Source organism: Hippichthys cyanospilos, chromosome 20, assembly GCF_059441005.1.
Source record: "Hippichthys cyanospilos isolate Australia breed blue-spotted pipefish chromosome 20, RoL_Hcya_1.0, whole genome shotgun sequence".
NCBI lineage: Eukaryota > Metazoa > Chordata > Actinopteri > Syngnathiformes > Syngnathidae > Hippichthys > Hippichthys cyanospilos.
The window spans coordinates 12955273-12968653 of NC_142388.1; the positions used below are offsets into that span (position 1 = coordinate 12955273).

The 13381-nt window shown below is 36.7% G+C and overlaps 1 protein-coding gene across 1 annotated transcript; it reads right to left on the reverse strand.

Annotated features, from left to right (window-relative positions):
- Positions 1–1640: 1640 nt before the first annotated feature.
- Positions 1641–13381, reverse strand: rpf2 (ribosome production factor 2 homolog). The gene is made up of 10 exons (XM_088404160.1): positions 13285–13381; positions 12227–12359; positions 9394–9431; positions 7746–7785; positions 7571–7652; positions 4208–4284; positions 3820–3919; positions 3623–3725; positions 2678–2822; positions 1641–2137 (listed from the first exon to the last, which is right to left on the reverse strand). Exons 1-10 carry the CDS (start codon positions 13305–13307, stop codon positions 1949–1951), a joined length of 930 nt encoding a protein of 309 aa, XP_088260286.1. The 5' UTR covers positions 13308–13381; the 3' UTR covers positions 1641–1948.

The window sequence follows — 13381 nt, forward strand, 5'->3', positions numbered from 1 at the left end:
ATTTTTTTTTTCTTCCCCCCAAGTATTGACGGACAGGAATCTTAATTGGTTTTATTTGACAGTGCTCTACTCCACTGCCACAGGTGACTGCCGGTTACTTTTCTGCAGTTAGTTCTCCAAAGCTGTTTAAATTAGACCACCGAGATTTAAATAAAATAGGTTATATGTATTTATTTGTTTAGTTTTTTATTTTACTATCTGTTCCCTCATAAGTCGTTATTATAGTCAGAGCCATTTCTTACCTCTGTACATCATCACAGTCTTTCTTATCTGAGAAGAAAATGTTTTACTTTTTCTTTTTTAATCAATATTACCAATTTTGATTAAATATACCTGCTTGACATATTTATATAAGAAACAAAAATGCTGTGAAAATCTGCAGCTATTTGATAAACCATAAGGAATAGACCTCATCTTTTCCCAAGCAATTTTGCTAACCGAAAATCAGTGGGGACCAATGCCCTTGAAAAGTGACGCTTGGTTTATTTTCCTCCCTGTTTGATTTTGAAAGACACAATGCATTGTTGCATTGGTCCTATGTCTGTCCTGTGTATCATGAGGTTTCTTCAGCTTCATCATGAGTGCTGTCAGACAAAACAGCATGTTACAGGAATATCTCGATGAGCGTTGCAAACAAGCACCAGCTCATCTTTGCAAACCATCTTCTTGACTCAAATACTTCAAACCGTCTATCACAGTCAAGGATGTAGTTAGATTTTTTTTTCTGCAGGGTGACCAACATCTCATTGATGTGTGGCCAGGGGTGTCCACACATGCGCATATCACACTCTGTAGGCATGGTTTTATGAAATAATTATTTTGCTGTGTGATCCTCTGCAGTCAGGCCAAGGACCCCTGAGGGTCCACAGACCACACTTTGAGAACCACCGCTATAAACTTAGGCAGTTAAATTTGAAAAAAAAAAATGTAGCAGGTGTCAAGGGGACTAAGAATTTTGTATGCTTGTAAATGCAGCTTAAAGATCGCGGATTTCAAATTTTCCTTCTAAGTCTAGAGGGTGGAAAAAAAGAATAATCAATTTTAAGTGTGTGAGTGTGTTTGTACTGTCTTTTGTAAAGCGTCTGTGTCATAAAAAGCGCTATAAAGACATATGTATTATTATTATTAAAGTTATAAACAGAGTATACACCATGATTTTATTGGTCCGGCCCACTTGGGAATAGATTTTCCTCCATGCAAGCGAGTGAGTGAGTGTGAGCGAGTTTGACACCCCCGCCAAGCAGAATGACGACTGCTGACCCTAATGTATCACATTTGCTTTCTTTATGAGAAGTAACAAAAGAGTTGATGGAGTTGTCCAAATATCGTAATACGATTTGACATTTTAATGCATAGGTGTCGAAGTCCAGTCCACGAGAGCCGGCATCCTGCATGTTTTCCGGTTTTGTCTCTTCAACACATGTGATTCAAATGATTAGAAGAGGGGACCAAGGTCACTCTTTCTCCACTGTTGTGTTTATTACAAAGAAGGTGGTTTAGTTTCACAAAATCTCAATTGTTTCTGTGTGTCCTCCATCAAGCAATGTGTTCATATGTGAGTACACCATGTACAATTATTCCATTAACTAGAATAATAATACTGTTGCATGGATGCTAAAAGACAAAAGATGTAACCCAGGTGACATTTTGAATTTTTTTAATCGTCATATTCACCAGTCAAATGGCTTGTTCTATTATTTTTCACCAAACATGTAGTCACATTTCACAATTGGACTAAAATTGTTTGAACTTGATCAAACACATTTCTATACTTTGACATTTTATGACTTGCCTTCTATAGCGGTCAGAAGATAACCAATTGGACAGAAAAGAAAGTCAGGTGGACTCCTGGTTGCAGAGGCAGAAAAATGTGGTGATGACGATGCAGGTGAGAAAAAAAAACACACTGGCAGATGTGACAAGTCCTCCCAGGTGTTCATCTCAGACCTCAACTCTCCACTTTTGGCACTTTAGGAGCATCTCCATCCAGTTCGCCACCATCAACCATCTCGCCCTTCCTCTTTCGCAGACCCTTCATCTTCCGTGTTTGAAGCTTAGAAAGATCCTGCTTCTGCATGTGCACTCGGCCAAACTTGGTGCCGAAAGCATCATGGGAAATATTCTTCTTCTTCTTGGGCTGTTAGGAGTCAAAGAGTAAGAAATAAACTTACATTTCTATTCACACAAATGTGTCAATATTGGACTCCATTATCTCCAGATCTGGTTTCCAACTTCATTTGTATCAGTTTTTTCTTGCAGTCCTAAGCTAAAATGAAACTGCACTCTACAGACTGTAAATTTAAAATATCTGTAATGATTTTATACTTCTCAACAGAATAACAATGCACTTCAATGGTTTTCAACCTGGTAATAAAACCTTCTGAGTGAGGTCACTACATACATAAATAAAAACATCTGCTAGAGCCACCCGCAGGTCACATTTTTCCATGACCTTCATGGAGGTCAGAGGTGTCAAAGTCATCTTTATTGGAGGCCACATTGTAATGTAATTACAGTTACATTGCAATTACAGTTGGGGAGGGGGCAGCAGGCTACTGTTTGGACACTCATGTTTTAAATGATTCAGGCCTAGTAGTAACTGAATGATTATTCAGATATGCAGTACATGAAATAACATTTTTTATTGGATTTTTGAAAATGAAATATAATAATTTACCTTGAGAGCCTTAGGCTGTTTGTGGGACAACTTGTACAAGTCATCTGAAGCGAGGTGTGTTCTTCTTAAAACAAAGTCAAACGACGGCCCTATCTCCTCCAGCTCAATGCGCGGTGTCCTGCAGCCTGACTTTTTCAACAAACACCTGCAAAGACAATCGGTTTTATAGGGCAGATCTTATGGAAAATTGACATATTCAAAAATGATCAAATTTCTCAGAGTATGAATCAACCTCGCTTACGTCAACCCCCCCCCCCCCCCCCCTTTTTTTTTAACTTAAATTTGGGTGAATTTGCCAAAAACCTGATAAATCTACCCCAGACTTAAGAGGTTACATTGATCATGGCTGCCCAATTAAAACACATTGAACACGTTCTTAAAATGATGAAATTACAGTACTTTTAGGCGTATTTCTTCATTGTATATCGAATAACATACTGTTGGGGTTATGGGGGAATGTGGTGGGGTGGAAACGAGACAAGTGCGAGGCAATGTGCGCGTAGACGCAAATGCTGAAATTAATGCTGCAGCAATAAAATAATTTTAAGTTTCAATGGTACAGTAATAGTTTACAAGTCAAGCCGTCTTTTCCTTTTTACAATGCGTCAAAGTCCGCCGGAAAAATTCTTCACACAACCTCGTATAAAGCGGCGCTTGACGAAAGTGCATTTTTACAACGTACTGTGCAAGCACTCTAAAATGGATGCATGCTATATCGAATGAGAGGTATATACAGTTTACTCATTTTAAGCATTGTAAGAGGCATTTGACTAATTTCGCATTCGAATGAATGTTATTGAAACATTGGTCCTTTTTGAGCTATGCGGTTAGTCGACCTTCCTAATATGAGGGTTGAAAATCAGGTGAAAAAAACTCAACTTACACTCTGAGGAATACAGTAAGTCTCATTTCAGGAAACTGAAGCTCTAAATATTAGAATTTTACCTATAACTACGCATGAATATTTTCCCATCTACAGCAGTGAAGTGCAGAACATGTTCTAAGCCTGCCAATCGGACTGCAGACACAGAAGGACCCCTAAAGAAGTCTGGGGAGGAAAAAAACAAATGACACTTTCATCTAAACAAAATATATATAAATATCCAGTGAATCTAATATTTTGCCTCATGGTGTATAGGTACCAATAAGCAGACTCTTCAGACGTTTGTACTCGTGGTCCATATCGAAAGCCTCTCCGGCAAACACAAGCATTGGTTTGGTCCCTTCAGGACATTTACTTATCTGCAAAAAAAGGAGGAAAATGGAAAAGGACTGAATTACCAACATTCACTCTGACAACTCAAGGCTGGGAAAATAGTCATCAAATTATCATTACACTTCCATTGTGTTTCAGTCAAAAACACGGTCTGTAAACTTAACCTATACAGGAAGTGGCCTGTCCTTCCGTTAATAAGAATTTCTGGGGATATCCCCATGTGTTTACGAAGGGTCAAATTATTATGTATGTCAATATTCAATGTAAACAAAAATTCACAAAAGGACCAGTGGTAGTATACATATATATAATACCTTAATTTCACTCAGGGACACGTACTTCTCAATTCCCAATTCAATCATATCCAACACGTGGAAGTCGAATAGACGGCCTGTAAATAAACCAGAAAAGACAGTGACAAACACACACACACAAACAAAAAAAACCTATGAGTCATTCCAAATGACAGTCTTGTCATGTAAAGAAGTACTACTTCGTTATCGTATTCAAGTACAATTTTCATACATCTATATTTTTACTCCAATATATTTTTCATGGCCACCTTTCTAACTTGTTACTGCAAACAAAATCTGAAGACATACTAATCCAGGAATACAGAAAACAGAGCTAAACAATCGTTACTGTAGCGACACGGTGAGAATCCTGATAGATTTCATGAAAATGAGAGGACGGTCATCAGGAAGTCCTTGGGTGCCTCGTCCTCTCGCTCCTTTCAACATGAGCCCAGCAAACACCAGCGCTAAGCTAACTTAGCTAACATGCTGAAATTTACAGGGGTAGTTAACTTTAAAAAAAAAATAAAAAAAAGATGTGTTATGAGCCCTTCATTTGTAGTAGGGTTAGGAAATAAATCAAATTTATTTTGCGAAAACTCCGGGCTGGTGGCTAAAATGATGGGTCACCAATACAGCTCAGCAACACAGGTAAAAAATACTACACGCTAACCGATGTTATCATTTGAGCAATATTAGCTTAGTCCTTTAAAGAGCAGTAGCTCCTCTCCTAATGACTACCAAATGAGCCAAAAACGCTACAAGATCTCTTTCCAATGGCTTTATCAACATAGCTCGACCCAACTACAATAACTGGGTTTTATTGTTTTAATCCTTGAGAAGGTAAAGAGAGCATCGTAAACATCTTAGCTAAGACACATTGGGATTGAGAATGGCAGAGGCACAATCTATCTTCTCGTAATTGTCCACCTCAGCACACACAGCGGTTGTCACATTATCAATGCATATGTATAAATAATAGAACAAAACATGTATCCTTGTAATGACAGAAGTGCCTTTGGTTGTAAAAACAAAAATAAAAAAATTAAAAAATTGTATCCTATAAATAAAATGTTATATATGTGAACTTTTTGCATGTGATGTGATGTCGCGCAATCTATCTCTAATGTATCTCTAACACAATCGATGCATCAAGTGTAAATGATCTTGCTATTATTTTGTTTTGTTTAGTTTTTTTTTTTTTTTTGCTAATGTAGTTCTCATGTTTTTACATTATTGCCGTAATATTGTTGGCGCTTTATTTTTGAAGGAGCTAAGAAAGGGAAGTGTCGTAAATTGTCAGCGACTCTCGCGAATAACTGACTTACATTTAGAAAATAGCGCCAACTCCATCTAAAGGAACACGCATCAACCAAGACTCAGCCAAAACCAAAGTTGAGAGTCGAATTTAGTAAACAATTGTCTAGCACCCGGTTAGGAAGGGAACGAGGGGCAATTGAGGGAAATTGAGGGAAATTGTAATCAATTTATCGCTATATATTTGCATGTTTGTGACTTACAGTTTAGTAAAACAGCATGATATTTTCCGTTTTATTCCACTAGAGTGTGCTAACGCACTTTGAGTAACTATGCTTTAGTGTAAGGTTTAGTATTGTTAGTTAAAAGAATCGATGTTTTTCCTTTTTGTATATTATTGAGAACAATTTCTATTCATTTTATATTTTAGCTCTTACGGTGTGTTTCACACAAGGAGGGAAAAATAAAAACGGTGAACCATCGGTTAAAGAGACGATGCTACATCAAGCACCCCTGCTCCATGACGTAAGCTGCTTTCTAGCTATTCTAGGTCCGGAAACACCCAGAATTCGTTATTAAAACTAGTTTTTAATCAAACTGTGATCAAGAACCTCCTCAAAGGGGCATGTACTGTAAGGATTACAAAACATTAACAATGAAAACTGTAATTTTAACATTTCATTGTGGCATTTCAATTTTTAAGTTTGACTCAAGCCAAGAATAGCTCTTAGTATGCACAAACTTATCGTTAACTTCATATTAAAACATTCAAAATCACGATAGGCTCAATCTGATTTTTCTCATTTTAAATAAATCAAGCCTTTAAATAAATATCTGTTGGGTTAGTTACTTTGATTAAAAGTGTAATCGTCCAGAATGACTGTGTGGGTGGGTGGGGTAAAAAAAAAAAAAAAAAAAAAAGTAAAATTAAATAGAGGTAGAAGGGGGGCGGGAAGAGAAAGACAGTGAGAATGTATGAGAGAGTGATTGATTTTTTGGGGGTGGACGTATTGCCCAGCTCTAGATTGTGGAGTATGAATTAAGATGCAAAATCCAGGCATACCTATCCATCTCAGGGTGCGGCCATTTTGTCGTGTGCTGTAACTTGTTGTCAAATAAAAATGAAATCACAATTGTTCTGGGCTCTGGAAACAAACAATCACAGCCCTTGGGGTGCAGCTCTCAAGTATTTTGATATTCGAATATCCTACAGACAATTCAAAGCAAATATGGAGGATTTGGAAAAAAAAAAGAAGATATTTTTGTTTCGTGAAAAACTTTTTTATTAAATGAATTTTTAAATTGTGCGCTTGTCCTCAATAGAAACATTACATTTTTTTTACAAATTCAATGTGACATAACCACAGGAGTGATGTTGCCGGCTGAGGTAGCACCTTTTAATCAGCAGCTGGTTTATTTAAAAGTGACTAGTAGGAAAGGCAATTGTGGTAGTCTATCAACTTCAAAGTGTGAAGTGTGATTTACATTTATCATTACACTGCCCATAATGGCGAAGTCCAGCGCCACTAGCTAGCGGCTTATTTATGCTAGACGTTGCTATCACGGCGCCCAGGCCACAGGTAAACACTGGCAACATGGAGCAGTATTGTCAAATAAGTTTTTTTAGTGGCATGAATTGGCAGCTGAAGGTGATAGAACAACATTGCGTGGTTTGTTTTGGGAGTCGGGAGCAAATGGTTTGTGCATTAGAAAGATTAGCCAAGCAGTTACTATCTGGTAAAGTAATTATGTGGTTAAGTTTACATTGAAGTTATTCTCTGCTATATTTTACTTTGAAGTAGGACCCATGTTTCCAGCCTGTTTTACTATAATACAGGGCAAGAACAATTGTTGCTGCCATTGGCTTGACAGATTTTTTTTCTGACGTGTACACTGACAAGCGGGTATTCGGGGTAAGAAAATTGCCTCAACCATTTTCTGAACGGAGGTACTACAATAATTATTCGAGGGCTTGTTTCAGGCCACCTGGTTTTGCAGTTGGTCATATGATGTTCACAAACTAAACCGTGATTGGATGTTATCTATTAGCTTTGAAAAACTGATGTCCTTTTCAATTGCCAGAAAGTGACAAAACGGTCACATCCAATAGATGTGAGAAATGTTTACCAAATATGAGGTTGTTGGGTCGTTTCTTGTTGTGGGAACCAAACAGAAACAGAGAGCAGTCTGTCTTCTTGGAGAAAAATTCCTAATTAAAAAAATAAGTAAAAATAGAGATTCACAGGTGGCAAAAATGTAAAACATTTAAATCTTAGTTACAGTACTTGTGGTTGCAACTAACCAGGGATGTTGAGTCCTCAAACGGCCTTGTGATGTTCTTCCTGAAAGAAAAACATAAAGCGGATTTTATCTCCTGCAGGTTAAGTAGGACGCATAGATAAGAGTAATTTGGCAGAATTTAACCAACTCTGATAAAAAAAAAGATTAGAATACTTTCCTCTTTATTTGTCATGAACACATTTTTCAGCATTTGAAACGCAATTTGAATGCCCAGTGGTTCCATACTGCCTCTATGAGGTTAACCCTGGTACTACACTGGTCTTGTGCTTTAGAAGAGACGATTGCTGATGGAAATACAGTGGGCCCCCGGTTTACGAACCCCCTGGACCGCGGCGTTTTTTTGTCCCCCTCTTACGCACAAACCTTTCGTTTAACGAACCATCCAACATGCTGGTCAGTGTGTCCGCACTATTTTTTTCGCTTTGCTGCATCAACAAAAACAACTTTTCTCGCATGTAACGGAAATGCCGATATGCTACTGGCCGAACGCCCTCATCTAGCCTGATGGCACAAGCTGGTCGGCGTGTTGTGAAGACTTTGCAAAGTTTATCTGCTAGACATGGCTTCTAAAATTGCAAGTGGCGGTAAAGGAAGAAGTAAGAGGATGATGACAACAGAAACGAAGCAGGAGACAATAAAAAAATACGAAGGAGGCGCACGCATAGTTACCCTTGTTAGTGAGTATGGCCGTAACCGCTCGACGATAGATACAATTCTCAATAACAAGGAAGCTATGAAAGCAAGCAAGTCTTCTAAGGGCAAGACTCTCCTTGCTAGGGATGGACAAACAACAAAATGGAGAGGCTTCTTCTATTATGGATTAAAGAGAAGGAAATCGCCGGAGATATGTTCTCATTTGAGAAAAGTTCTCGTTTAAGAAAAAAAAAAAAAAATTCTGCGGGTTGGTCTCTGCTCCCCTCCGCCTCCACCCACCACCAGCTCAAGTCAAGTCGTCCCAAAGGTAAATGTCATTTTTCCTTTGTATATTTATGTTATTTAATTCAACTGTACAGTAGATTATGTTACTAATTTTTAATATGTGTATAAAGTCGTGATGTTTTTACCGAAGGTTTTTGCACGCGTTGCACGCATTCACTATTAACATGGTTTGGATTGCCCGTCATACGGTGAATGAGTTACGAGCCCAGCCGCTGAATGGATTACGTTCGTAACACAGTGGCCCGCTGTATTATGGTATGGTGTGCCTTAGCCATTTTTAACACATCACACAAAATGCAAGGAGTAAGCAAGCACTTGCTGATATTTTACTTTGTCATCTGTTGGGTCTCACACATAAAAATCAGTTGTGATGTGAATAGAAAAGAATAGAAATTCTATTGTCATCCTAAATTGCATTTTAAATAAACTGATATGTGTATAACAGACTTAAAAGGAGAAAACATATTGTTCTAACTCACCCTTGACTTAAAGAAATAAGATGTGATTTATAAATTATTTTGCGCCCATGCAAAGTGACTTCAATTAAATGACAGAGATCATCTGGATGAGATTTATACCCCTCCCAGTTATTGGAAGATTTAATTACATTTTAAAAGATTAATTTGACTGGGAAGCTACAAACCAAAGTTGTTTTGCATGTATTAAAAAGAGAACGGTGCATTGCTTGCATTGAAAAAAAAAACACTTACTTTTTGTACAGCACAGCATTGGGCTTTTTAAGGGAATACTGAAAGAGAAAAATGAAAGGACTTCAATGAATTGATACATTTAAATGAGCTTCTTTGACAAAAAATGTAAACAAATGCCTATAATACAGGCATTTGTTGATTGAAAGGTACAAATTTTAAACCATGTTCTTAATATGATGCCAAACGCATGCACGTTTGGATGATTCACATTAAACATTTTTTCTATACTCTGTGCACGCACAAACACAGACGTCAAAAAATATTGTTACTAAATACCTATAGGATATGCATATACTACAGTGCAAATTGTAAATATGATCTCAAGCACCGAAAATAATGATGTTTTGGATGTGTTTAATTTATCCTTTAACAATTCATTCATTTGTGTTTTGTTTGTTTTAATCTTTGTTTTTGGCGCCACCTCTGGCCACTGTTGATATCACGTTTTGTAGTGAGGAAAAGTGGTGTTTTTTCAATTGCAAGCAGTCATTCATTGGCACACAAGTTGTTCTGTCTGTGAAATCTGGCCCAAGAGTGTCTGTAAATTGTACTTTCTTTCTAAGAATGTTGTCATTTATGATAATATACCCCCAAGTTAGTTTGTTGATCCAACAACTTGACTGTGGATAACATGCTAGCTAATATTAGTTCTTATCTTCAGCTTGTTATATAGTGCTGAATTGTATCATGAGCATTTTCGTTTGTGCCTGGAATTTTCTTTTGTGTCCTATGTTAGCAGATACATAAGTTTTGCATTGATAAGAACTCATTTGCATCTAATTAACGTTTTGTATTGAAATGAATAGCATTCGTGATTCAGTTATATGCTTGACCAATTCAATTTAATGTGTGTACATTTTGAGACTCAAGGAAGCTGAGGGCTACTATTAGTTTGTCGTCAACATTGAGCTCATATTTATGTGCACTTTATATTTGCCATTTGAAGCCGGCATTACCCAGCTGTTAATTTTCTTTTGGGGAGTGTATAAAGCGGTGTCAAGATCCAAACTCCAGGTCTACAGGAGGAACCAAAGCGCCGGATCGGGTAAAGGTGATTCTGTTAGGTGGGTTATATGGACAGTGTTTACCTCTGTGAAAAAATGTACCCCCTGAATTTAAAGCATGATTTACTTAGACATAAATAAATTACAAATTTATGTTTTAACTATGTTTTACAAGTACTTCCATTTAGTGACTGATAGAAAATTGCTGATATTATTCATTACTTTGAAGAAAAATGTAGTCTAGTTTTGCTATTATATTAAAATATACTGATAGTGTGCATGTTATGAGGACTTTTATATAAAGGAAGTTTGTCTTTTGTGTCTGTTGAAAATTAAAAATTACTGACAGAGCAGTATGAAAATATTGCTTTATTCTTCCAATCCACTTATATAGTGATATATTTGTTAGATTTTCAGTCGATTCAATTAGATTCACTAGACCAGGGGTGTCTAACTCATATTTATCAGGGGCCGCATTGTAGTTATAATTTTTGTCAGAGGGCCGGTATAATTGTGAAATCAAATCAATTTTAGGGGAGTTTGTCACACTTCTAACTAGTTTTGAAATAAGAGCCCAGTAAAAACTGTTCAAAAGAGATATTGGGAACAAAAAATGCTTATTATTTTTACCCCCAAATTTTTAATGTTGAGGACAACTTGCAAATTTAGTATTTTAACCAGAAACTTGAAGTTTGCTCAGGATTTCGCGGGCCACATAAATTGATGTGGCGGGCCAGATCTGGCTCCCGGGCCTTGAGTTTGCAACACTTATGCACTAGACTATGTGCGGACTTTTTGATTTTTTCTTTTTAAATGAACATTTGATCGGACTGGCCCTGAGCTTGTAGTTAATTTTTTTAACTTGAAATTTTCTGACCATTTGACTTTGATACTCCCTGTCTCGAGTAATAGATTGCACTGCATACTGTATGCAGAAAATCAGATGACGTTAAATAAGGGGTCGCAAGACCCATATTCTTGTATGTAATGTGAACTCAAAATGAAGTGTGCAAAGACGAACCAAAATATGTAGTTCTTCTATGCAAATGACCTTACTTGCGGTTTTGCACAAAAGGGCTGCACGATTAAGGCCAAAATAGAAATCCTGATTATTTTGGTCAATATTGAAATCACGATTACTCATCATTCTTCAATTGCAACTAATTAACCAGGGATGTCTATTTATTGCCCTTTTTTAATACAAGCAGTATATAAACAAGGCTGCATGGCTTGATATTTACAAATAATAATAAAACTAAAATAAATACATAAAGTAAATAATTAATGGCAAACATTTGGCACACAGGTCTTCACAGCTAACTTGTGTACTTGCTGAATGCAAACCAATGAAAAAAATAAGCCTACTTAGAACCAAGCATATGATTTATTTTTAAGCAAATTTTAGTCAAATAGCAGTCAAAATGTCATTTTCGGTCATTTCAAACCGAATTTATTTTGCCAATCAGATTTTTCAAAATGGGTCTCAATTGATAGTTGGTAAATATTGCACCCTGGTGATAGGTTGGCAAAGTGCTAGATTTGACATGTAATAAAAAAAAAAGCTTGACTATTTAAATGTTAAAGTTGTCGAGGATCAGCTTAATTAATGGTGGCAGCCAATACCACGATTAAAATTCGATTAATTGTGCCGCCCTAATACACAACTAGTGAAACTCACCTTTAAGGTATAGGGACATGAACCTGAACTCAATCCCTAACTAGTATCAAGCATTAACTTCCACAACTGCTACTGTATGATAGGCATTTGTTTACAACTTGCTTCACTGACTATCAGTGTCCCTCAGACTGGGTACCATCAATTTACTTACGATATCCTTCAGGGCCTGGCTAACAGTTTGATTGGCGTTCCCCCCTTTCATGATCATGGCACTCTTTCCATCCTCTGCCAGTTTGGGTGCTCTACTCTCCAGAAAGCGCTTGGAGCGCTTGGTTTTTGGTTTTCTAAGGGCAAAACCACAGTCCAGATGTACAAAAATAAATATGGACACGTTTGAAGAAAATCTTGACGATTAATGGAGTCACAATATCTCTATTGACTCATTCACTGTCAACCATTTTAGAGAATTTTGACATTTTCAATACCAACATGATATTGTGTTCAATGATTGTACACACACCAAATATACCAAATTAAAGCATAAACTCTCTTCTTTTTGCACTTTTTTCACTTGACTGATAGAAAATTGCAGCTATATTTATTTTACCCTACCATTGTAATTTCCCTAGAAAATATTATGTTGGTGCCTTCAATAATATCGCCTCGTTCATTTAATGTGCATGTTATGTGGATTTTTATACAAAGGAACTTTGTCTGTTGAAATTTTAAAAAATACTGACCTCGAAATAATGAAATATAGCTTTATCCATCTGATCTTTTATATATATATATATATATATATATATATATATATATATATATTCATGCTAGGTACACAGTAGGTGCAATTAGGTCCGCTTAGCGCGGCCTCTCTCATCTTTTCAATGACTTTTCATCCTTCCATTTTACTTTTACAACCCTTACTTGAATCTAACTTGCCGCTTGAACAAAAAATACAAGGGCAGATGAAGAGTAATTTTCCAACGAATATTTGATGTTGATTTTTTGAACATATAAACACAATACGAAAAAAGTAATAAAATAAAACAATAGAATTAAAGAAGAGAGAAAAACGATACAGCAATATTGGAATACACTTAAGTTCCCGATGGGATAAGTTAAAATGATAATGTATATGTATCTACTGAAATTTACTTTGCATGTTGCGCGTGACAGGGGTAACGATTTAACATTACGTTTGCGTGATCAAATCCGTACACATTACAAATATAGTTTTTACACGATCTATTTCGTTTGAGCAAAACTTACATTATACCGTCGGACTGTGTCATTTTCGTGTACTTCTTTGCGCTCCTGTTTAGCTTCACGATGCCGAAAGTCCACGCGGAGAAGCACCGGAAGACAA